This window comes from Acipenser ruthenus, chromosome 26 (assembly GCF_902713425.1).
Source record: "Acipenser ruthenus chromosome 26, fAciRut3.2 maternal haplotype, whole genome shotgun sequence".
Classification (NCBI taxonomy): domain Eukaryota; kingdom Metazoa; phylum Chordata; class Actinopteri; order Acipenseriformes; family Acipenseridae; genus Acipenser; species Acipenser ruthenus.
This window is the reverse complement of record NC_081214.1, coordinates 19744962-19769847: the sequence shown is the minus strand read 5'-3', so window position 1 is coordinate 19769847 and position 24886 is coordinate 19744962. Positions and strand designations below refer to the sequence as shown.

The window sequence follows — 24886 nt, the reverse complement described above, 5'->3', positions numbered from 1 at the left end:
TTAAACTCTATAAACATTTTATTTTGTTCTTTCTTTTTCTTTGCAAGTTTCTATTTCACAAAAAATTAAAGCAGTGTCACCTTTTTATATACAGAATTGATTTTTCTTTTAATTATAAAAAAATACTACAATATATAAAATTAACAATGAAACATTCTGAAAAAAGCTCTACCACCATTTAAAATCCCCCTTTGTTCACAATATTAAACATTAGTTCATCATTGATATTTACAAAATGTCCTTAAAACCACAAAATTTACAAAGATGTACCCACCCTTAGAGTGGCACACTTGATTAGGTGCTGGCTGAACATATACAAATACCATGATATTATAGAGATACTGGGCACTTAAATGGTGATATTCAGTAAAACAAAAGACAAAACCTAAGGTCCTCCATTTTGTAGGATACCTAAAGTGTGATACAGTATTCATGATACTGTTCCAGACTGATGAGTCCATTTTGTGTAAAAGGTGTCACTAGCATAATAACTTTCTTATCAATTGTCTGCAGCCAGTTCAGTTATTTCAGCTTTATAGTCATGTAGACTCTGGTTGTACACCACACATTAGAGCCCACCTGAAGTCTCAGGGCTCAGATGAGATCCTAATGCTTGCTTTAGAGCACAGGGAATGAATATAAAGTGTGGTGGCTTAATAGACTTTACCAACTGAAAATTAAGTCCTAGAAACCAAACAGCAAAAGGAAAAGAGACATGTGAGAAAGTTATATGCTAAAGAAAGGCCTGATTATTTTAAAGCCATGTTTTATTTCCACCCTGAAGTGTCTCTAACACCTAAAACTATGTCTTACTGAATCATTATGGAATACATCATTATCTCAGAGCCCTGGATGATTGGTCTTGCAATACCAATGGAAATGGAATATTAAAATGAGCCTTCAGAACCACAGCATAGAGTATCCATCAACCCATTGGAAATTATCCTAACTGTTTGCTAATAGTATCAGTATAATCAGAGTATTGTAGTATTACCATTTTAAAGAGCACTGAAGTGCCTTTGTCACAAAATATTGCGTGTTGTATAATGATTTTTTATATATTCTTATCATGGATATTAATATTACTGCAATCTGTACAGAATTGTGCATGTGTAGTTCCTCTTGCAGTAAGTAACCAGCCAGTATAAAAACGTGCGGGCCAGAATTTCCTCCTATCTTACTTGATCTTTATGGCAGACATTGGCAGTTGAGTTTAACAGTCATTTTTCTTTTCCCATTTTGTCTATGGTCGTTTTTGGAGCGCAGTCCAACACTGCTATACAGTAACTGTATATTGACAGGGAGCCACTTCCCAAAGTAAATTAATACAGTTAACAATAAACCCTTAATCCAGACTAAATCTGTGCACACCTTTTTTTACTGGAAGACATTTCCACACAGGTTATGACTATGTATCTGGACTAAGCAATGTAAACTATCCCTGTCCTGTTCCAACCTGTCCTGTGAAAAAGCCCCCTTGAAAGATTTCTCCAGCAGAAACCACTCTTTACATTCAAGTCTCACTACTAAACCACAGGAGATAGGTCTTGAAGACATCACCACTTCACTGCATTAAAAGTAGTAGAACATACTTTGTAAACTGCTAGGGTAATACTTGCTCCTATGAGGAGTTATTGCTCATAGTTAAATATCTAACACAACCTATGGCAGATTCAATCAAAAATATATGTCAACCAACTGTTGGTAACCAAAAGAAGACTGATGGGTCTAATGGCCTGCTCTTGTTCATCATTTTTCATATTTTCTCTTGATCCTTGTCATGCTCTTTTCTCTTTCAGTAATTTGTACAAACCAGTAAAAACAGTTCAGACTGTAAAAAAAAAAAACAGTCCTTATTTGGAAGCGCTGGGATTTAAAAAAAGACCATTATCATAACCAGTAGATTAACTGTACAAGAGACATTTAGTCTTCCTAGTGCCATAATTAGAAGGATGATATCAGCCTAGGGAATCCCCAAGGTAACAGTATGAAAAAAACTTTATAATTATATTACAGTATTTCTGAAAGGCTTACATTTGTGATGGAGGTGAGGGTGGGACGAGAACTGAAGACCAAGCATAGGAATAAATACAAAAATAATTAAAAGCTCCGGTTAGGCATGAAAACCTATAACAGTCAAGTTTCTTTTTCTTCTTATACATAAAATCTTTAATCTTTTAACCTCTCTCTCTATTTCTCACACGCACACTCACACGTACACTCGCATGTCCTGTAAATATCTTTTTGGTACTGGGTTTATTTGTGTTTCATGGCAGCTTTTTGTATATACAATTTTTTCTTTTTTTTAAATGGAGAAGATGCATCAGGCAGGGTTGTGTGGAAGCCCTTAGTTCTGGTGCCTCTTCATGTGCAGTGCCAGGTGGTCGGAGCGAGAGAAGCAGCGCCCGCAGGCAATGCATTTGAAGGGCTTGGCGCCCGTGTGTTTGCGGAAGTGCCGGGTTAACTCATCGGAGCGAGCGAAGCGCCAGTCACAGCCTTCCCAGGTACATCTGTAAGGCTTTTCACCTGGAAAAAAAAGAAAAGAAAGCATTAAACTATATGTATGTATTCCTTTAGAATAGAGCTTGCACATTAACAAATACTTCATTAAACTAAACCCTACCGTTTACACTTATTGTGCCAAGTAGTGCAATCTGGTGACCAAACCACACGATGACAAGCCAACATTCAGAAAGTGTGCAATTAAACATTACTGAAACAATGCTCCCCATTTAGTTGGCAATGCAGAATGACTTTTTAGATTCTTACATTACCTGAGTGGAAGTAACAGGGCCAGAAAAAAGACACCTTATACTATAGAGAAAAAAGACCCTGCCAATCAGAAGAATAAATATTAAGCTAATCAAGCTGGGAATCTGGCATCATATAAGTTACACTATACATTGGCCAAGCAGACTTCTAGAAGACACATGTGTGTGAAGCAATTTAATACAAGCAAAAGTGCTTTTAGCTCCCGGATCCGAGGCATTTAAAAGTATCCTGCTTTTAACGGTACGTTTTAGAAAGCCTATTTACTGTAGATGGATTATTACGTTGCTAGAGATACCGGTTAAAGTACACGAAGTTTAACAGTAAGGGGAGAAAACATTAAGAGACCGCAAAGGACGATATCAGTAAAATGATGTTTGCCAGCAACACAGAAAATAAACAACAGCATGACTGTGGGTTGCGTGGCAATTAGCTTTGTTTCATTATGCAAACAACTTACTTATTAAGCTGCAGCAATTAGCAACATCTGTGCATGGAGAGTGCATGGATGGTGCATGGAGAGTGAGCAAGACTGCTTATGCAAGTGTTCTGTTGTGTACTACGGCAGAAGAAAGCAAAGTCTAGGAAGACATTGTGACAGAGTACTTCAATCCAGTCCTCGGGTGTTCTAATATAAAGCTGACGTTGGTAACCAGTCTTATAAATCTGCATGTGAATCTTTGACTAACTACTGCTGGTCATTTTGACGAGGAATTAACTTTGACTACATTGGCGGTTGAGCCAAATAAGAGGGAAATGATTATCTACCAATGTACCCTGTCAATATTATTATACAAAAAGTGTTGAGAGTTCCTAGCATCGTTTGGAATCTATCTTGAAATCATTCAAATCCAAACGACAGAATGACCGGGCAGATTGCACTGTTACATTGCTAAGCAGATACAGTTATTATTATTATTTGTTTATTAAGCAGACACCTTTATCCAAGGCAACTTACAGAGACTAGGGTGTGTGAACTATGCATCAGCTGCAGAGTCACTTACAATTACGTCTCACCCGAAAGACGGAGCACAAGGAGGTTAAGTGACTTGCTCAGGGTCACACAATGAGTCAGTGGCGAGGTGGGATTTGAACCGGGGACCTCCTGGTTACAAGCACTTTTTTTTTTTTTAACCACTGGACCACACAGCCTCCTATCTCAGGAAAGTGATTCTCATCATTCAGCTTTTTAATTTAAGTTTAAACAATTTATTTTCCATGCATTGAGCTTTTTAAACATATTGTATATTTTTATATAAACATGAACGTTAATGGAGTTTTGTGGTTAACCTTATAAAATGGGTCTTCTAAATACTCTATACTGATTGGTGGAAACAGGTCACATGGGGGTGTGAATATTACAGCATATTCCCATGGGTTGAAACTTTTTTCAAAAAGGGGCGAACCACTTGTAGATATCCATAAAACATGTTTTTTTTAGTTAGTTGACCCATTTTAGAAGCGCAGTAAGGCACTTCAGGGTGTGGAATATACCCAGACAAAATGACTTGCTATACGATGCTTGGTGGAAGAGACTTGAGGAACAAGACAAATGCTTAACAAAAGCTTGGGAATAGCATACACCTCTTAATTACTGGGCAAATAAAATGTGGTAAAACATTAGTAATTCTCCAATGTGTATGGGGTTAGTCCAAACTCCAGTTAATAATGAAACAGTCCCTTGTGACTGCGCCAATGTTTAAATTAACACAGTGGCTTATATACTATGAATGCACACCTGAAACAACTGCTGTGCTCACATGTCGCACCTTTATTTACACGTGTACAATGACTAGCTAAACCTGGCTAAGGGTTTCAGCAATTAATCCATTCTTACATGGCACCAGTTCATGTCCATGGCTACATCAGGAAAAATGCATAACGATTTCTCTCTATGAATAAATGACAGAAAGCAAACAATGTTAAAAAAATTATAACTGGGTAAACATCACCTCAAAGATCAAAAGTTAACACTGGCAGTGGGGACATTTTTACTGAGTACAATTTATACAGTAGTTCTGCAATATTACAATGTTAGTAACAAGCATTTCCTTATAAAAAGTATCAGCATTGTAAGAGCATTTAAAAGCGTATTAAAGTATAGTGGAAGTATGGTACATTGTAACCCAGATAAGTATGATAAAGCATATAAAATACAAATATAGCAATCCATGGTAAATTACGGTAACTGGAATATAACAGTGAAAAGCATGGGGAAACTTCAAACATCCTGTGCAGATATACTGCAGTAAATTTGTATAAGGGTTGCCCTTTGTAAAGTGCAGCACAATTTTGCAAAGTTCAACTACAAAACCGCTAACAATACTCCAAAAAAGGAAAATAACAACTCTTTTTATTTAGAAAACAGGTTCCCTCTTGTTAGATATCTTCAAGAATGTTAGGTTTAAAGTCAGGGCAATTCATTGTCTCATTGTACTAAAAACAGTATAGCTCTTACAAATGTTTTATTAATGTTGTTTTTACCTTTCAGCGTGACTATGGCAGCGAAGCAGAAAAAAAAAAACAAATACTCAAACAGAACACTGATGATGGCATTTCACTTTTGTCTACTTCACTTTGTCTTCTAGAAGTTTTACCTCACAATCTCAAACAGCCTTAATGCTCTTAACTCTAGGGTGTGGCCAACAAATATTAGCACTCACTTTCACATTGATTGATGAAGAAAACAGGCAGAGACTTTTTGACTCCAGATATTTACTTGTTTACTAGCTAACAGCACCTCGCTATGCCAGGGCCCAGTAGGGAATTCAAAACTGTATTTTTTGCAGTCTTTCATATAAAGGAAGTACAGTAGTGGTTTGTCTGCTGTACTTCACAATAGTTTCTTATACCTCAGTTTGTTTATGCAGAAAAGTTTGTTTTTAAGCCAAAGACAAGTCACACTGTAATGTTTGGATCCAGCTGGCTTGGCTGGCTAGATGTTTGTGGCAAGATTTTCTACCGACACAGTACTGATTTATTGAAAATTAAACTCTAAATGGAATAGTGTTCTATTGGATAGTACTGCCAAAACCAATAAAGTTCCTGTGAGATACATACCATAAAAGATCCCACAGATACATACATACCATCTTTGGCTCTCATTATATGTGTGTGTGTATCAATGTTGAGATGTTGAACTCACGTTCATAGGAAAACACTTCAGTTGTCTGCTTCACTGATTAAATTGTGTGTTCATGAAAAACTGGTAAAACAAGGGCCCTTCTATGAACATGTAAAGCATGATACACTGGATAAGTCATCAATATGAGATTACTGGTGGACTTCATGATGATCAAACTTTTTTTGTTGAAATAGACCCATCATAGCTATGAAAACAGGCTTGCCATTAGTCTGATACCTTCAGTGATAACTTACCAGTGTAACAAACGTATCTCAACTAGACAATCACTTCTATAATGTTTGCTTCTTGACTGCAGGATGTCATGTGACCCCTCTACCTATTTCCTCTGGTGTGCTGAGGTTTTCCTAGAATTTCCACCCCTACTTCCAAACAATATAAAAACAACAATACAAGAGAATTTTATGTCCATGACAAAGTGCTATCGCTATTGTGAGTAGTTCCTCAGTAACACACGTTGCGCAAGAGACCGGAAAGATTCTCCATATAAGGCAGTTGATATCTCCGCGGATTTGCTGTTCTCTCCTGTAGTAACTGGATCCCCAGGTGACAGGAATTTCCAGTCCGACCTGCTTCTCTTTCAACTTGCAGAGTCACGTTAGTGCCGGAGTAACTAGTCCTGGGCCTAGAAACTTCATAAAGCTTACAATGGTAAATACGTTTACCAAACTTGAAATTAACATCATTTTTACCAAGCTCTGTCATACTTTGCTTTAATCAATCATGGTAAACTACAGTAACGTTTTATAATAGGCCCTGCAGCAGCATGGGAAAGCATGTTATTATAAACCAGTCGCCTCTGTCCTAGCTCTAAGGGAGGGGTGTGGGGGGGCTATTATACTTACTTTTTTTTCAGATGTGTTTGACCTTAAAACAGTGTTTTAGACTTGTTTTCAGGTGTATCCTGTAAATAGAAGCGTTTGCACCAAGCCTGTACCAAGAAGACAGGTGTGCAGAGTCGCAGTTATGAACCATCTAGCAAACAAGAGCAAATATACACAGTAGAATAGCTCTTTATTACTATTGGGAATGCAACAGGCAGTTCACGTGCTAGTGGTGAAAATACTCAACATGAACATTCAGCAGAAGGTCCTGTTTTATCAATTTCTGAAGAACTATATGGTATACTGCAACAGAAAACAGATCCAGTGCCTAACTCCATCACAAGGATTTGAGTTGGTCCTGAGATCATACATGCTTTTGAGTGTGGCTCAAAAGTATTTTAGGTTTAAATGATTCAGTTTAATGCAGTTAGTTGCAAAAAGTGTGAACTCTGTATTCGAATGCCAGTACTCAACCCATGTCTATATCCTCAGCTGAACTAAGTACAGTATTTAGGAAACACTGCAAAATCAATTTCACAACACAAATATGACTGTGATCACTTTACTCCGAGACCTCTTTTAGCCACCTTGAATTCTTTAAACAACGTTCAGCATTTTCAAGCTTTACCAGAAAAGGTCAAGTTGACAAATATTGATGTTTGTCTATGTGAGGGTGCAACCCTCACTGTAACATTGAACTACATGCTGTTGTGATTATTATTGCAACTTGTTATTCTACTAGCGATACAGCCATGGTTTATTATGTATTGTGCATGCTGTTGATCAAGTGTGATATATGACGGTGTATTGCTGTAATTAGATTAGGGCACTTCCATTAATGAAGTTACCATAGCTATACATGTGGAACAAGTGTTTTGTTATTGCCATATGTTCGGTAATCTTCCACTAGAAGGGATAATGCTCATTTTCAGTCTTTACTGGTAATAGTTAAGGACAAAACATAATAATGACAATGATAATAAACAATATAATAGCTTAATGATCATGTTTGTAAAGACGGTGTTCATGCAGGTTAAACAAATACATATAAATGAGAAGAAACATGTGTAACGTAAAATATATTAATGTTTTATTGTAAAAGTATGAATGTTAAGTACTAGTTTTATTTTTGTATAAAATGATTCCAGGTGCAAATGTTTATTAAATAATGAATCCTGTTGGGAGTAGTCGGGGCTTGAGATTATATAATGCCGTGTCTTTTTTAGGAGAGGAGAGAGGATTATTATGTCAGTCCGTGTATTTACAACATGCTGGTCGGTGAGCATCAATTGTTGTTTGTAAAATGCGTTTTTGTAGTATCCAGTGCCAAAATAAACACTTATATCTGTGAACACTACCAGTGACTGTTCTCCTGCGTTTTAAATACCTCTGTGTTCCTTTGAAAGTAATGTGATTGAGGGTGGGGGTAGGCTCGGACTTTCACCCCGTTACAGTCTACTTGAAGTAGTTTATATCTTATTTTTTTTACACCTTGTCCACAACATGTTAGCGTGTGACCTGTGGCCATGTTTTTAGTGGTTGGCTAAATGACTCAAGAAGCTGAGCTTGTTAGCTTGACAGCAGGTGTATTTGATTTAGTGCTGGTGTAGTTGAAGAGGGCAGGGGAGGGGGTTTATTGCCTAACCCTTCACAGCTTATCAGGGCCAAAGCAAATAGCCCATAGATAACACAGCACTCAACGCCAGAAAAACAAACTTGTTTTTCACAACGTGATGCACTGACAAGGGATGAAATGTCCCTGTCGTCCCTCTGTGTATGACAATTTGATTACCCGAAGCATCACTGAATTGCACTTTGAAAACAGAACAGAGACAACACAGTGATAGGGGGGCTGCATTCAGGTTTAGTATTAGACCTCATGTTAGGGCAGAGAGCATAAGAAAACAGTGCAATACTGCAATACTGTGCAATCCTAATACATTGCACGAAATGGAATACCATACTAGGCAATACAATACATAACCAGACCTATATTTCATCAGGATTGTAGTGCAGTGCAACAGAGTGGCAAACTATGCCCCTATTTGGGATAATGGTAGCACAAGGGACGTTACAATGGTACAAGCCTTTTACAATGGTATGCGCCAGTGGCAGTATTTTCATATTTTAACAGACCGATGGCAAAACAATTATTTGAGCAAAGACACACTGATAATCCTTTGCAGTATTTAAACATGCAACATAAAAAGCAAGCAAAGTTACCATGGGTGTTCATGTGACCAGTCCCTCTATAATTCTGTACTTAACAGCCTTCAAATATGTTTATTGCTGGTTTAATTGAATGTATGCAAACAGTTTAAGAGGTATAAAAGCTAGATGCATGTGCTTTCAGAGTACTCATAAACTCCACAGGGCATTCACAATGTTTAAACATTTCTTTTTTTATATTTCTCTTTATTTGGAATGGGGGGGGGGGGGTCATAAGAGATACAAGTTTCGATGTGTCCATTTTCAAACCCTTGTTTAGGGTTGAGGCCCTAGGTGGGTAGAGGGACTGAACTGCCAACTCAACTAAGGGTGGATTGCGCACATCGAGATTCAGCCTGGATCAGACTCAATCCCGGGTTTAATCCTGGATTGTTGTCAAGTTATGGCTGCCGGTTATTTTGAACTTGTTGGACAAATTCGGGACTTTAATGATTTAAGTTTTCTACAGAGATTCTGTATGAGAAAATCAGTCTGGTAAGGATATTAGAACCACAAATCGTCAGATATAGAGACAAAAAAGAGTTTCTTCCGCCTCTCATTCAAGTGCTAATAACAACGAGGTTTTATGCCACAGAGTCATTAAAAAAAGTAATAGGTGACTTGTTTCGTGTCGATGCGTCAACTGTGTGCAAAGTAATTCACAGGATCACTGAAGCTATTGCAAATTTACGAGAGCAATACATAGCTTTTCCAACAGAACAAACTATCCATCGTATACAGCAATTGTTTTTTGCTAGAGCAGGGTTTACTGCTGTGGTAGGTGCTATAGACTGCACCCATGTGCCAATAATTTCACCAGGGGGGCGATAGGGCTGAAACTTTTCGGAATCAAAAAGGTTTTTTTTTCAATCAACGTACAAATGATCAGTGATTCATAGCTAAATATTACCAACGTAATTACTCGATGGCCTGGATCTACACATGATTCTCGAATATTTGAAAATAGTTTTGTCTGCGCCAAGTTTTAAAATAGTGAAATTGAAGGTATATTGTTAGGTGACAATGGCAACCCCTGTAGGCAGTATTTAATGACCCCAATTTTAAACCCTGGAAGACGTTTCAACAAGGCTCATGCACAGACTAGAAATGTGACTGAACGGACATTCGGAGGTTTCCGTGCTTAACATTTCTTCGTGTTAAATTGGAAAGGTTGCTTGTGATCATAGTGACATGTGCAGTTTTGTATAATTTCAGTAGATGAGCGGGGCTTCGTGATTTCAAAGCAGATTATTATATTGTAGCGTGCACGGGGGAAGGCAGCAGCAGGGCTGGTAGGTGATGTGATCACACATGAAGACATTAGCATCGCTTACTACCCTCCCTTTTCAAAGCAGCTAGTTGTAATCTCAGCTTCTCCTCTTTTAATGCATAGATTCTCATTTTAATGTCATGCTCCTTACGAGCCATCTCAAGCAGGGCTAGGCCAGGGTCAGCTGTTTCTGATCTCATTTTCTTTGCAGGTGAAGTAAAAGTGGGTGGTCCTTGCTCTATGGGAGGTGACGCTACAGCTACAGCATATTATTATTATTATTATTATTATTATTATTATAGCAAGTACAAGTATGACAAAATACGATTCAATAACAGAGCAGATAACAGCGTCAGTGATAGTTACATCAGGATATAATTAAATACAAAATACTACAGATTAAATAACACTTGACAGATTACAGTACCCTAAAGTACAGGATTAAAAGCATAGCTACAATGAGAGGCATCCGCATCAGACAGGTCTTCAAACAACTCATCAGCTACCTAGAATATAACAACCAAAGAAAATGAAATCTTTATCTAATCTGTGGAATAAATGTTTTAGTTGATTCGATTCTTGGTTGGTTAATTATATAATAAAGTGTGGTGAGACAATGGTTAGCCTTGGTAATTAATGGCTTAAACAGGACTGACTGTTAATAGTTCAAGGTGTAAACATGAAAAGAAATGTTGTAAAAAGGTTCTGATTTTGGGTCGATGCTGCAATACTGTTATAGTGGGCTGAGTTTGACTGGTTTGCTTCCCTGAAGGAAGGCGAGATCGATATGATTTTAATCATTTCAAGGACCTTGACTGCAGCCACGGAAGCCTTATCACGCTTTCAGCTCACAGTATCTCATCACTGACAGCTCAGATTTGTAAGGGCATTTCAAAATGCTTCAGGTCAGAGTAACATTTATCACACCATAACCAGCATTCAGAATTATTGCTGGGTTTTGAGGAAGAAGTTTTTTTTTTTTTTTTTTAATTATTATTAAAAAACTTAAAGTGCCAGGCGTTTTGTAGCCTACAGTGCCACTGCCCATATTTCTCTGGCACTGCAGCTGCATTTTAGATGTTTCTCTTCTGCTGATTCCATTTAACAATAAATGTTCTTTGAACTGATTTTTTTTTTTACGTGGGTAAATAAACCTTCAAAGCGTATTTTTGAAAACGCGGCTCTGTTTTTATCTTATTTCTCACATCGCTTTCCCCACTGTCGATATCAAAATCAAACTCTTGCCATCTGATTCAAAGTAAATAAAATACCGGTTTTGAAAATTTCTACATTTAAAAACAAAAAAAAACACTTTATTTTAGACAAATTTTCTTTCATGACCTGGAAAAGAACTCCGTACAACAAACCATGCTACTCCCTAGGCTGGCTCTTGGACCAGTATTTCCCCAAAAGGGTCAGGGCTGGGGTTAGACCATCCCCTGCTTAACATGGCATGCAGTTTAGAAGAATAGACAACTGAGGAGTGTAATGCAGTTGCTATGGAAACAAAGCATTGAGTGCCATTAATACAGGCTGCAGCTTGCTCTTGCTGGGCTCTGCTGCCAGAGAGCTCACTGCCTCTCTCTTCCTCTCTCTCTAGGCCCTAAAACATCAGATACATGTTTGTCATGCTTTCCAGGATTGCAGAAGGACCCCATGCTAACTTGTAGGGCTTCCACATTTATAAATATTTGTAAATGTGTAGACTAACTGCAGTTTTAATGTGTGTGTGTGTGTTGTGTGTGTATGTGTAAAACGTGTTTTAAACACACAGCTATAACAGTCCCCTGCCAGAGGGCTCCACACTATACCCACTCACATTAAGGTGTTTTCTTTCTTAACCTGAGATCATGTAAGAAAGCGAGACAATGCTGGGCTCAGCTCTCCCGAATTATCCTTTAAATATCTCAGGAATACTATTTGTGTCTAGAGTGAACTCTGGGGATTTGTCTTTAACTTCCTCAATTAGACAGCTGCAGCTGCTTCAGGGAGAGAGGTTGTAGTATAGGAAGCACACTCCTGTACATTTCATCACACAGCACACTGTCCTTATTAAATAGAAGTTTGAACAGGTACTATAATGGTGTCACATTGCTATATTGCTGTCTCTTGTAAAAGTCGTTGAGGGACAGCAATACCATTGAGATACCATACAATGGGGTATGTAAAGCTTGCAGTTATAGTTCAGTTTATGACCCATGGTGGTAATCGAAGACGACTGAACGTTTTTACCGGTTAACTAAGTTTAACTGCAGGTCCGTATCCTCCAGGTAAAACGTTGTATTTCTTTAAGGAATGCGAGGTACAGCAGGGTTCTCTTGGCTCAGGGGTTGTTCTGCACTCCAAGTTCTCTAAACTTTGATGTCGAGTCTTGCTATGAACTGACAAGTTTGTATCGGGTTTGTGTAGGCATGGAGACGCATTAAAAACAAGACTGCAAATGTTAAACAGCAAATCTATATTGTTTTGAGGTGTGCCGGTTAACTAAATATATTTTATTATTATTATTTATTTCTTAGCAGACGCCCTTATCCAGGGCGACTTACAATTTATTTTTTACATACAATTACCCATTTATACAGTTGGGTTTTTACTGGAGCAATCTAGGTAAAGTACCTTGCTCAAGGGTACAGCAGCAGTGTCCCCTACCAGGGATTGAACCCACGACCCTCCGGTCAGGAGTCCAGAGCCCTAACCACTACTCTACACTGCTGCCCTTAACAAGTGAACGTTAAAAGACAGTGCAGTAGTGTTGCTATTTAACGACTAAACAGTTCTGTATGATTCTATACTAGTGGCAAAGCTGTCCACAGCTGTAGTGGTATGATCCAATGGTAACATCATGTTCAACATATTAATGATATCACAATGGCATGAAACTACGAAAATTGCAGTACCGGTGTATTAATGAATTCTTAAAACTGTTTGGTTGGGGTCTATGAAATCTGTTATTTGAGCCCTGCAAGGCTCACTTGGAGCAGTAGGAAGCTTGGCAAACACAAGATGAAGACGCCCCCTTTGACGGAGGCCTGATCAGATAGCAAACAAGAGTAATGGGTCCCAGAGGAAACAGAAACCGTCCTCACCTGTGTGTGTTCTTTGATGTGCTTTCAAGTGAGAACTCTTGGTGTAAACTTTGCTGCATCCTGGAAAAAAACAAAAACAGAATCCTTTTCTCAGGTTTTTCACATTCGCAAACAATGAGCTCATGTTTGGCCCGGCGCTGCAGATCAGACCTGATCAGATGGCAGAATGCACATGGTGGGGGCTCTGTCTGAGGCTGGAGGAAAGGTGGGGGCCGTGTAGGGAAGTGGAAACTCACTGTGCCATTGTCCGCACGGATACTCTGTCTGTAGCAGCTTCACACTCCTAACACAGTGGCAGCATTAGTATTGCAGCACTTTTCATATGTTTTACCATCAGTATATGGTCAAACTGTTATTATTTGTACTTTTCTAAGAAGTACAAAATAAACAATAATGAGAAATCACTTTTTATTTGAGTTCAGCACATTTGTCTTGCAAAGGTAAAGCATGGTAAAGCACAGATCAGTATGGCACATCACAACCAGGTGTGGAAAAAGCATGGTGAACTGCGGAATTACAGTTCAGATTTAGCTAAAGTGTTATAAGGATTTGCCTTCGTCAGTGCCTAGGTATACTGGCATTGAGTAAATAAGGGTTTGAATGTGTTCTGTAAACAACTAGTTGAACATTACTCGGCAGCTACAATAGTAAAATGCATTGGTAAATGGCACATATTTTTCTGTACCAGTTGCATCACAAGCGTAACATACAATGTTAATGATGTGGAAGGCTTTAGGCTACATCAGAACACTTTGCTCCACAGAACAAGTTATCATGGTGTAATTATGTGTTTGAAGGATGTCTACTGCTCTCCATACTGTTGTGTTGCTTACTAGATTGCATTATAGAATCCCCATCCCCCATTGTCTTAGAGTGGTACCTACCCTGGAAGTCGCAGTGATGAATCCTCCTCTTCTCAAGCTCTGGGTTGTTCCGGCGGTTGTATCGTGGCCCAGTTAGGGTTCCCTGTGTCTGGGAGTAACTGGTGACCATGCTGTGGTGGGAGTGGAGCTGGGAGGGCTCCTGGACCAGTTTCAGGCCAAGCGTGGCCTTGTAGGGAGGGGGTGGGGACATGGTGTTGAGGAGCTCTGGCTGGTTTTCAGGGCTCCCCGGCTGGGAGTTAGGAGGGGAGGGGGGAAGACTGAGAGACTGGGCCTGGTAGAACTGCCCGGGTACTACAAAGCCACCATGGGTGCTGACAGGAGTGTGGAAGGATTTGACCCTGTTGCCGGTTGTCATGGTGACGCTACTTAACGTGTGCATGGTAGTGCTGCAGTTGGATTGGCTGGTAGTCAGGGGCATTGTGACCTCGTTACTGCTGATTGGCAGCTGGTAGACCTGAGGCTGTTGGGGGCCAATCTGGAGTTCATCTGAGGGAATCTCCTGCTTGATAAACATGCTGTTGACTGTTTGTGGCATGCTGAAGACTGATGTGAAGTCCGGGAGTGTCTGGATGGAAGAGGGTGGAGAGGAGGTAGGCTGGGGGTAAGTCCCAGGCTCTGTTTTGATCTGTGAGAAGGGCTTGGTCGGTCGGTAGAGGCCGGTGCGAAGGTGGGTGGTGTGTGGAAGTATTACATTGATGTTGACGCTGTAGGGTGACGGTTTTTCCGTGGAGAAGTATTCATCCACAACTGAGGCGCTCTCCCGTCGATACTTCTTATCTGGGATGACCGCAGGAACAGGAGGGGCGTTCTGTAGAAGGTATTTATCCATCTCTAATCGGGTCTGTGGAGAGAAGAGGACAAAATTAATTCATTATGGAATGAGATTCATTTTGGTGCCAACGTAGCAGCCCAGCTTGTCGAGTTTGATTGAAAGGAATCTATTTCTGCCAGTTCCCAGGGGGTCAGGTACTGTATCTACATCACAAACCCAACCTCTAATCTGGCACTACTGCCTGACCACAGAATAGTTTTGCTCACTATCTACTATAAATTGCTGCTCAGCATCTATTCTCAGAAACGGGGAGTTGCGCATACCAGAAGTTCCTCGTATTTTCCACCGAGGTGTACGCTTGGCTGCAGATGATTTGTGAAGGACGGGTGGGGGGTGGGGGGGGCTTAACTGTTTCCCAAAAGACATACCTTGGCCTTGATTCATTTTTATTATTATTCTACCAGCGGTTGAATTCCCAGCTCATTTATTTGAAAGGAGAGCGAGGGGGAGGCTGACTGGTGGTACTAGGAGTTCCTATCTGCCTTCTCATTCCGAGCATACCTCGGGACAGGAAGAGGCGTAGCAGAGTTCGGGAATATAAACCTCAATGTCCACTAATTCATTACCCTCCAGGATGATGGATTGTAAAATTCACAAACCATCAACCTGAGCTTAAATACTATACTTTAGTACCGGCAAAATATAAAAAAGGAAATGTTTTGAAAAATGTATATGAACCTTCACAATATCAACATTGCGTTTCCAGGGTGATTATAAACATATTGCTTTTGTTGATAAAGCACTCACTGCAGTACAAAGAAAGTTGGAAGGTGGAGACACCAAATGATGTGCAACCAGATTCTGGCACCTATGGTCATAAAGGGTCCTGCAGCTGACTCCTACACAGTGTTATACATTAACTGCCTAATAAACTATTTATCATAGCCGGTATATGAACATACATTCCCAGATATTGTTTGGAGCCTGGTTTGCAGCCCTGATTGCAGTGATACGAAGGCTTATTTATTGACCACCTGTGGAGCCGTCTATGGAAGCGATCTGCACAGCACCTGTCTCAGACACCTCGTAAACACATTGCGCAGTCACGGTGACTCTCCGCTCTGCATCTGCTCTAAATCCTCTATCAGAGGCTTTTATGGGGCTCTTCTGACGCAGGAAGTGCAATCTTCTCTCCTTGACTGATATAGTAAAAAGTAAAGGCTCCAGGACAGATCCAATGAGAAGAGCTCCTACCAAATCTAGCATATTTAACAAACAACCTTCAAAACTCGTTTATAACCCCTACTTTTATTTTTATAAATGTATTTAATCTTATTTTTGTTTTAAACTGTATTAAATAAAACTGATTTACACACACCAAACAAAATATCATTATCACCAAGCAACTTAACAGATGATCCGAGGTTATGAGATACAATGACTACTAGGGCTGCAACGAAGGGTACAGTTTGACCGTCGAAGGTTCGGAACACATTACCGAAGGAAGGTTCAAAGCAGGTTATCAGTCACAGTCACATTTTACTACTACTAAAAATATTAATAATAATAATAATAATAATAATAATTGTAAAGTGACCCCAGAGACTGGATGTGCCTCCATGATACATCAACAGTCGCTTGCACAGTTTGCATTCAACTTTTTTTTTTGGTTGTCTTGGCATTTAACAAAAAAAATCCCAAACAGCAGAGGGGTTTCGAGACATTCCTTCTTTCAATACAGCTTACGCTATACAGCGCTTTGCTGTCGAGATGATGAATGAAAAAATTTACCTGGTTTTCGAAATTAAAATTATTAGTGTTAGCATACACTTTGTATGTTTCAAACATATTCTACCATGGCACTTCTCTTACACTGTCGTGTACACTAGGTATTCATATTATACTGAAGCAATACAACCGCTATAGGTATCCCCCCAGTGCTTTGGATAATATACCCTGTTCCATACACGGCAGTGGCACCATAGAGTTGCTACGTATAACGATTTATAAGTATAAAACCTTGCAAATGAATATTAACAGGTAATATAATCAACACATCCCATGTTTGGTCAGTCCAGTTCCTCTGCTAAATTGGTTTCAAATAACCTTCTATCATAGAAAGCAAGTACTTTTGTTACACTGGAGTGTACAGTCAAATCTTGGAGGCTTTCAAGGGAAACTCTTTCCTAATAAATGTAACATCAATTCAGTCCTTGATTCCTGAATACTTGCTACCTTGCTACCTGCGTTCCATAATTAAGAACCACAGGGAACACTGCAATACAAACCCCCCCACAGACCATCGGATGCCTGTTCTTTGTAAAACAGACTATTTCAGATCTGTCAACCAAGCTATGTACTCCTAATCCCATTAGCGAACCACACCCTGGATTAGCACTGCTCTCAAACCACATTTAATAAAGCACTGCTCTGAAACAAGAAACACATGTAATAAAAAGGATCTGTGGCTAATTCAACACCATGACTCCAGCACCACGCCCAGCCATTGCACAACACCACAGAATCATTTGTTCAGAACGAACTCCACTTTCTAAAAATGACCAAACAAGATAAAAAGACCCATGTATATCATATTCACAACTGTTTGCACATCAACAAAAATGGGTCGACACAGTTTGTGATATCTCTACATTCTGTACTAAAGTGAGTCAAGCAGACAGAGCTGGCAAATGCCTGTCTTCATCAGCGTTAGCCTAAACATGCACCTACTTGCCTTTTGCTTTTTTACTGTTTTTATCATTTTACCTTAGAATTGAAGTGTTTGCAGTTATAGATTATGTCCAAAGAAATGGATACTAACAATATATCTCAGACACTTATACAAGTAAGAGTAAACCATTATTCTGCACATGAAAGTTTGGGTTGATGGCTGAAAACAGAAAATGTTGAACCAAAAGATCTCTCTACTATTAGTTTGACTAGATCATTAATAATTGAGTGTTTGGATGTATGGTTTAATCGATCTATACATTGCTAAATAAATCCAAAAGAACATGTATAGCTCTAAACTGTAATTATAAATCAGACGGAGTGCTCCTTTGTAACTTTCTGACTTTCAGTTACAAAACTATAAACCAGGTGGAGTTGGCTACTGTGCTTCCTTTGATGATTCCAGTTTACATCACCTACAAGTTCACAGGATATTGTCACAGGAATGACAGAAACAAATGTAAGTTATGAACACTGTGATAACACAGAACACATGTGCTATCTTTTAATGCTGTGCATATTATGAAAATAACAGGATGTTCTGGTACCATCTGGCACAATTGTTAACTGTAGTGTAGTGAGGTGACTCTGTTCCTTCCTCTGTAACCCTGTAGAATCGCCAGTGAAGATCAGTGACATCCCACAGTTCAAGGTCATCTTTGTTACACCATAACTGCAGTTGACAGCATCACTAGCAATGTACCGAACCTGCAGACTGTGGCTGGGATTATATTTGAATTAAGGTAGTGTGATCCTTATAATAGTACAATAAAGCAAACACAAACTGCATTTCCTACTGTAGCATAATCTTTAACACATCTTTTTGTTATCCGATACTTCTTTAAACATGTTCAGTGATTTATCCCAGCCTGGTACAGTGACCGAATGCTTTACCTCCCTTTGAAATCTGAACAACTTTATTTGACTTTACTTTGCCACTGTATTAAAGTCATATTTTCTGAACTGAATATAATCAAATTACAAACTGTTGCTACTTACTCAAATACCCAGCTGCATTTTCCTGATGTTTCAAATACTCGACTAAGTCACCAGCTGACAGTTCGGTTATGTCTTAGCAATTTCAAACATGCCTAAACCCCCATTACAGTCTCATTTCCATCCTGGAGAGCACAAACAGCATGTTTCTCTGGGCTGGGGATTACAGGACATGCCCCTTCATGTGCAACTTCAATTTAATCCAGCGCCTGTCTGACAAAGCTTGCTGTACAATAAAGTAGAAAAGTGCAACCAAAAAACAACTAAAACAGTGAGTGAAAATAAACATGCTTTTGCTATGAAGCATGATCTCCTGAAATAACAGAACACTAACAATGGGGCTGATTTTCAAAGCTTTTACTTCAAAGAGTGAACTGCTATATGACAATAAGAAAACACCCTTGCAAAGTTACAAACCCAGAAATAAACACAGCAGGTATTTACTGTAGAGCAGTTTAAGTATGTTCTTTATCGGTTTGCAAAATCAAAAGTCAACCTCCAGATGATCTCTTTCACCCATTTTATTCTCTGGAAAATTTCTTCTCTGCTTGTAATTTTTGCTTTAACTTGGAATACACTGGTATTTCAAAAGATTTTGAAAACATTGAGAAAGACCTCTAGACAAAACACAGAATTTGTTAAGTTTCTCTTAGTTTTACATATACCACTATTGAGTGTTTTATAGTTATGGATGAAATACATTCAGCAAAGGAGCCAGGATTCAGAACTTTATCTAGAGTTGTATTTCTTTATCTTGTATTAACATAAAACAAAAAACAAAAAAACAAGTGAAGAACCAAAAAATAAAATAAAAAATACAAATGTTAATGAGGCTAATAAGAGCAAAGAAATGTCATTTTAACTCTTGTTAAAAATTGCTTTCAGGTATGTTCTAAGCCTGCTGACAGATTTGAAAAAAAAACTTTTTGGAAGTAAAATGAACAAGTTTGTTCCATTTAGTTTCCTGATATGTATACACGTTTAAAACATATTTAATGTTTTCTTCAGCCCTTGTAGGAATGAAGCAGAACTGTCATACAGCGGGACCCTTACTTCTGTTCAGCAACTGAAGAAGACCATTAAAGAACAAAACCTTTGAAACAAGAGTTATGTTTATGACTTCTCAGAAAGCAAGATAAGAATCCTTTCATTTGTTTCATTCGTTTCAGTTTCAACAATAAAAGCTAGAGACCATACACACATTATTAAACATCAACTCTACAAAACTGATAGCAGGAGGAAAGCCAGGGACAGAAATGATCTCCATAAATCATCTGCATTGCAGACTGTAATCTTCTGAATGGGTGAACTGTATTTTTTTTTTTGTCATTCATCTTCTAATAATCAAAATACTAAGAATCTGTTTGCGGGGGTCTGCTTAAACCCTTGGCAGAATGACAACATATGACCACCTGTTTGCACTGTGTGTAGTGCAAAAATCCTATTTCACCTTTTAAAGTGAATCCACCAGTATTGTGTTTGTATTGTATGTCTATTCAATATATATTTTGTATGTACTATCACAAGTATTTGGAAAGCTGACCTGTCAGAATCTCTCTGTCTTTATATATCTATATAAAATTATTATTATTATAATAATAATAATAATAATAATAATAATAATAATAATAATAATAATAATAATAATAATAATTATTATTATTATTTATTTCTTAGCAGACGCCCTTATCCAGGGCGACTTACAATCGTAAGCAAATACATTTCAAGTGTTACAATACAAGTAATACAATAAGAGCAAGAAATACAATAACTTTTGTTCAAGCAAAGTACAAGTGTGACAAACCACAATTCAATAATACAGCAGATAATAGTGATAGTTAAATCAGGATATAATTAAATAGTGATAGTTACATCAGGATATGATTAAATACAAAGTACTACAGGTTAAACACTTGGCAGATTACAGTATTCTGAAGTACAGGATTAAATGCAGTAAAATAGGGGGTAGATAAGAGCAAAATAAAGCACATTTACATGAAGGGTGATAGTGTCCCAGGATACAAACAGAGGAGTTCTACAGGTGCTGTTTGAAGAGGTGAGTCTTAAGGAGGTGCTGGAATGTGGTCAGGGACAGCCTATCAACTATGGTTTTGTGGCAATAAGCATAACCCCAGTTGCTGCACTTACTGCAAGTAGATGCACTTCTTGCATGTAGCTTACGGCAAAACCTTTCTTACATAAACTAATGACAGTTAAAGGAAATTAAATCTTGCTCACAGGATTTGAAAAATCCCCAGATTTCAAAATAGTACTAACTACTAATCAGTTCTAAAAATGTACTTGGCTTTCTGTTCTGGCTACTATTGCAAATAGAGAACAACCTCAGATTAACAAAGCTACTTTCCTCAGAATCTGTCCGGGACGTTCCTAACCAATCACTCATTCTTCCAAGGGAGATAAGGCCTTTCTTACTGCAACTTCAAGTTACTGCAAGATGTCTCCAACCGATAGTGAAATTACTTTTATGATACACCCCTGACCTTATCTGCAGAAATGGGAAAAACTGTGATTCTGCTGTCCAGGTCACACAATGTTGGGGGTAAAACAAACATGTGCCTAAACCAACATGTGAACATCATCAAGCTGTTCCCTAAAGTGCCTGTTAAGTCATTAAACAGCATGATCAGAATCTACAACTGCTAAAGCCGTTGGTTCCTTCACTTTGGTGTCTGAAGAAAAAAAAAAAGAGAACTAACTTATTGCAAACAGCACTGTATGCCTTGGTCTGCATAGAAGACATGTAAACTCCACTTGTGCCAAAGACACACCCTTCTCCACCAAAACAGACCCATGGTTTTTAACTGCTTCAAAGAGTCAAAGGAAATCCCACATGGCAGGTTGTGTAACTTTATCAAAGGTAACCCACTGCCCTGCACTGCCTTACTACTGAGTTTGCTGTGCATTGCCACATGTTGCATGAAGTACCAGTTGTGTTGCTGAAAGTAATCCACAGTATAAGGTGGTGCCCTGCTGTGCTGCAGCGTTGTTGCTTCAATATAACACTGCCGTTAGGTAACCTTTGATACCAGTAGAAAAATGTATTATAGTAAAAGCATAGCAAAGTGTAATAAAGCACAGTGAAAGCAATGTAAAGCCAGGGAAGCATGGTAAAGCATATTAAAAAAAAACATGGCAAACCATGGGAAAAGCAGAGGAAAACTGCAATAATGGCGTGCAGATTTAGCAGGGTAAATGTTGATACGGGTCCCAACACTTTGATGTATTAATAGGTTTGGTAGACAGTGTGGCGTTCAGATACGGCTGTTAGTCTATTTCCCAGTGGAATTTTCATTTGTCGACTATTGGTAAAAAAAATATATATATATGGAAGCATGGTTGTTCCTCTTTTGTGTGTGTGGTGGTGGGGGGGGGGGGGGGGGTGGGGGGGGTTGCATGGATTTATGTGTTAATTTTATTTTATTTATCTTACACTGTAGCAAATTAATATTCACTTATAGCATGGTAGATCTACACTGGAATCTACCTCATGCAAAGAAAAATAAATAAATAATTACTTTCCCTGTCAAATATATCCAATGTTTATTAAAATGCTTCCTTAAATATTGAAAAAGGAGAAGTGGCAGTCAACAGCAAAACGGCGCAAGTGAGGGGCAGTTTATTGCAGTCCGATAACAGTGACCTAAAATAGATATACCTGCGCGGTATTCTGCCTTTGTCTCTACCGTCTGAAACCAGAGCCAGTGTTTAAACTTCTGTGAAATTCAACCACAGTGTCAGGTAATCTGTACACTGAAGAAAAAGAAAAACATTGCAGAAAAACACGCCCGACAGCTTTGGCGATGTGTTTCCACGATTACTTTCCATTCCAAATGGGGTACAGAAAGTGAAATGGCAAGACTTTAAAATGCTAACTGAGAGATCATGCATGCAATCGTTTGCAATTTTAAGACAGTGAACCCAGTTAGATTGCAACCCTTTTACAACGTGAAAATCGGTTACGTTTATAAAGTGTGAATTATTATTATTATTATTATTATTATTATTATTATTATTATTATTATTATTATTATTATTGCCATGTGCACTAATAATAATAACAATAATAATAATAATAATAATAATACCATATTTATATATTTTTTGGAGGACCACACAATAACTAGCCTATATACACGTTTAAACTTATAACAATATAATTAAAACACAATAATAATAATAATAATAATAATAATAATAATAATAATAATAATGACAGGCAAGGTTTTATACATTCTGAAGACACGATATAGGCTATTTTGTTACAAAAGGGTCACTGGTAAACTCAACAAAGCGACGGTTCCTAGAAGTAAACCCACATGGATCAAATGATTTATTATTCGGTGGGTTGCTCCACTATGGTCCGCTTCGAATTAACTTGTCTTTTTCTTGATGCAATGTTTATTACAGTACTTCACTACACTGACTAAAGAAATCGGCATCCTCTTCACCTGGCTATCAAGTAGGAACACGAGCGCCTGGACCAATACATGCAGTTCAGTTTGAACTCGCGTGTGTCACATAGGCGTATTAAAACGTATTTTAAAATATAACAAACATGAGCATGTAAAACCACCACGAACAAAACAACAGCACCAATTTCAATTGGAATTTATTTGCATTCTAGTGTACACGCATCCCTCACACACGTATTAAAATATGTATGCATTTGAGTCCATGCACATATTACTAGTGACCAAAAACACCTGCACACGATAGTGCACTACCCGTTTAAATGGCTATGTCCATACTGTACATTAGCTGCTTGTTTATAGTCTGTGTAAAAATGCATCTCATTAAACTAGCATTTCCGTGTTAAGGCGCCAACGCGTCTCCATCATAATCCTATAGCCCGCATTCAGCTGCCTTAAAAAAAACGCCCCTTATCTGTATATTAAAGCATTAAAGTTTTGCAAATTCTTTATCTTTTATACAAACTCCTTATTAAAAGCCCATTTTTAGGCTAAGTGAAGAAACACAGTTAACCTTTCCTTGTCATATGAAGCGTGACGCGTCTTTGATAATATGCTATTTAGAATACAGATTTGTTCTTTTTTGGAATCCCGTAAAGCCCTTGGAATGTTTCACTAAAAGCTTGGTCAAGTATTAGAAGTTTAAATGTGGGTTTGGTAATACGATCCAAAATCGGACCTCCTTCATTCTCTTTGGAATAACCAGAATGTTGCTGACAGTAAACATTTCTCTTGTTGCGTTAAAATTACTAAATCATGTTGGCTCCTGTAAATAAGACAAAGATAACCATTGAGAAAGTAATAAATCCTTACTGTAAAATGACATTTTTTTTTTCGTTTAGTTTTTGCTGTATGACGAAGGAAACTACTTTTTACCCGACAGCATACAGATTTGCTTTCTAAAGATGCACAATCATTTCACCCGTCTTAAATACACATAAACAACTGAAAGATCTGTACACAACGTGTTAGTTGAGAGAAAGTAAATCAAATAGTTGCGCTTAGAAGATGAAAGATTGCAAGCATCTCAACATGTAAGTGTAAGAAAGCATTCCTTTACCAATGTGCAGGAAAGATACCGAAGCCCCGTTGCCCCTACCTGGGCCATATCATGCGAGTTTCTTACGATCCTCACCATAGGTTTGATTTCCTCAAACACAGAGGAGTCTTCGCCCCCATCTCCTCCAGACATCCTTACAGGTTTTAACTGGGTAAAAACCGCATTTTCCTCTGGGTTTGGGACATTTATAGCCAGTCCAACGCCAGCCATAACTTTTCTGTTTGTATTTTAGGTCTATAAAAAAAAAAATCGATACAAGTAAGTTTGCTAGCAATCCTTAAAAAACCAGGTGTGTCACGGCTTTAAGATACTCCTTCTGTCATTCAATGAGTCTTACCTGTCCTGAAGTAGGGGCTGAATAACTTGGAGGCCCCTAACTGACAGCGCCGACGCCCAGTTGGAATTAGGGAGTGAGACCAACAGCCTATCATTTAAGGGAGGTGTTAACAAACGTTCCAAGCTTGGTAGAGAGTCGATGGACTACCTGAACTTTCTTTAAGGTAATATTGCCTGCGGGGCGCACACTGAAGCTGGCCTTGTACTCCCTTACTTTTCAAAAGTCATATATATATATGCGATTAACCTTTAGTATTTCTGAAGCGTGACGGTACAGGTATATTGCCGTTCTACACCAATTTATTAATTTATTTTATTG

General features: G+C 38.4%; 1 protein-coding gene across 3 annotated transcripts; it reads right to left on the bottom strand.

Annotated features, from left to right (window-relative positions):
• On the bottom strand, positions 1-24573 carry LOC131701680 (Krueppel-like factor 5). Of its 3 annotated transcripts, none has more exons than XM_059001059.1 (4): positions 24232-24573; positions 14184-15024; positions 13300-13359; positions 1-2526 (listed from the first exon to the last, which is right to left on the bottom strand). In XM_059001059.1, exons 1-4 carry the CDS (start codon positions 24439-24441, stop codon positions 2348-2350), a joined length of 1290 nt encoding a protein of 429 aa, XP_058857042.1. In that variant the 5' UTR covers positions 24442-24573; the 3' UTR covers positions 1-2347. The 3 variants fall into 3 exon arrangements, with proteins under 3 accessions (XP_058857042.1, XP_058857043.1, XP_058857044.1); XM_059001060.1 differs by having other exon boundaries at positions 24271-24573; XM_059001061.1 differs by having other exon boundaries at positions 24307-24572.
• Positions 24574-24886: the final 313 nt, after the last annotated feature.

Coding starts and splice junctions, on each gene's coding strand:
- LOC131701680 (XM_059001059.1), bottom strand. CDS start 24,441: ATGGCTGGCGTTGGACTGGCTATAAATGTCCCAAACCCAGAGGAAAAT. Junction 15,025..24,231: donor GGTATCTTTCCTGCACATTG/GTAAAGGAATGC, acceptor TTCTCTCCACAG/ACCCGATTAGAGATGGATAA. Junction 2,527..13,299: donor ACATCAAAGAACACACACAG/GTGAGGACGGTT, acceptor TTTTTTTTCCAG/GTGAAAAGCCTTACAGATGT.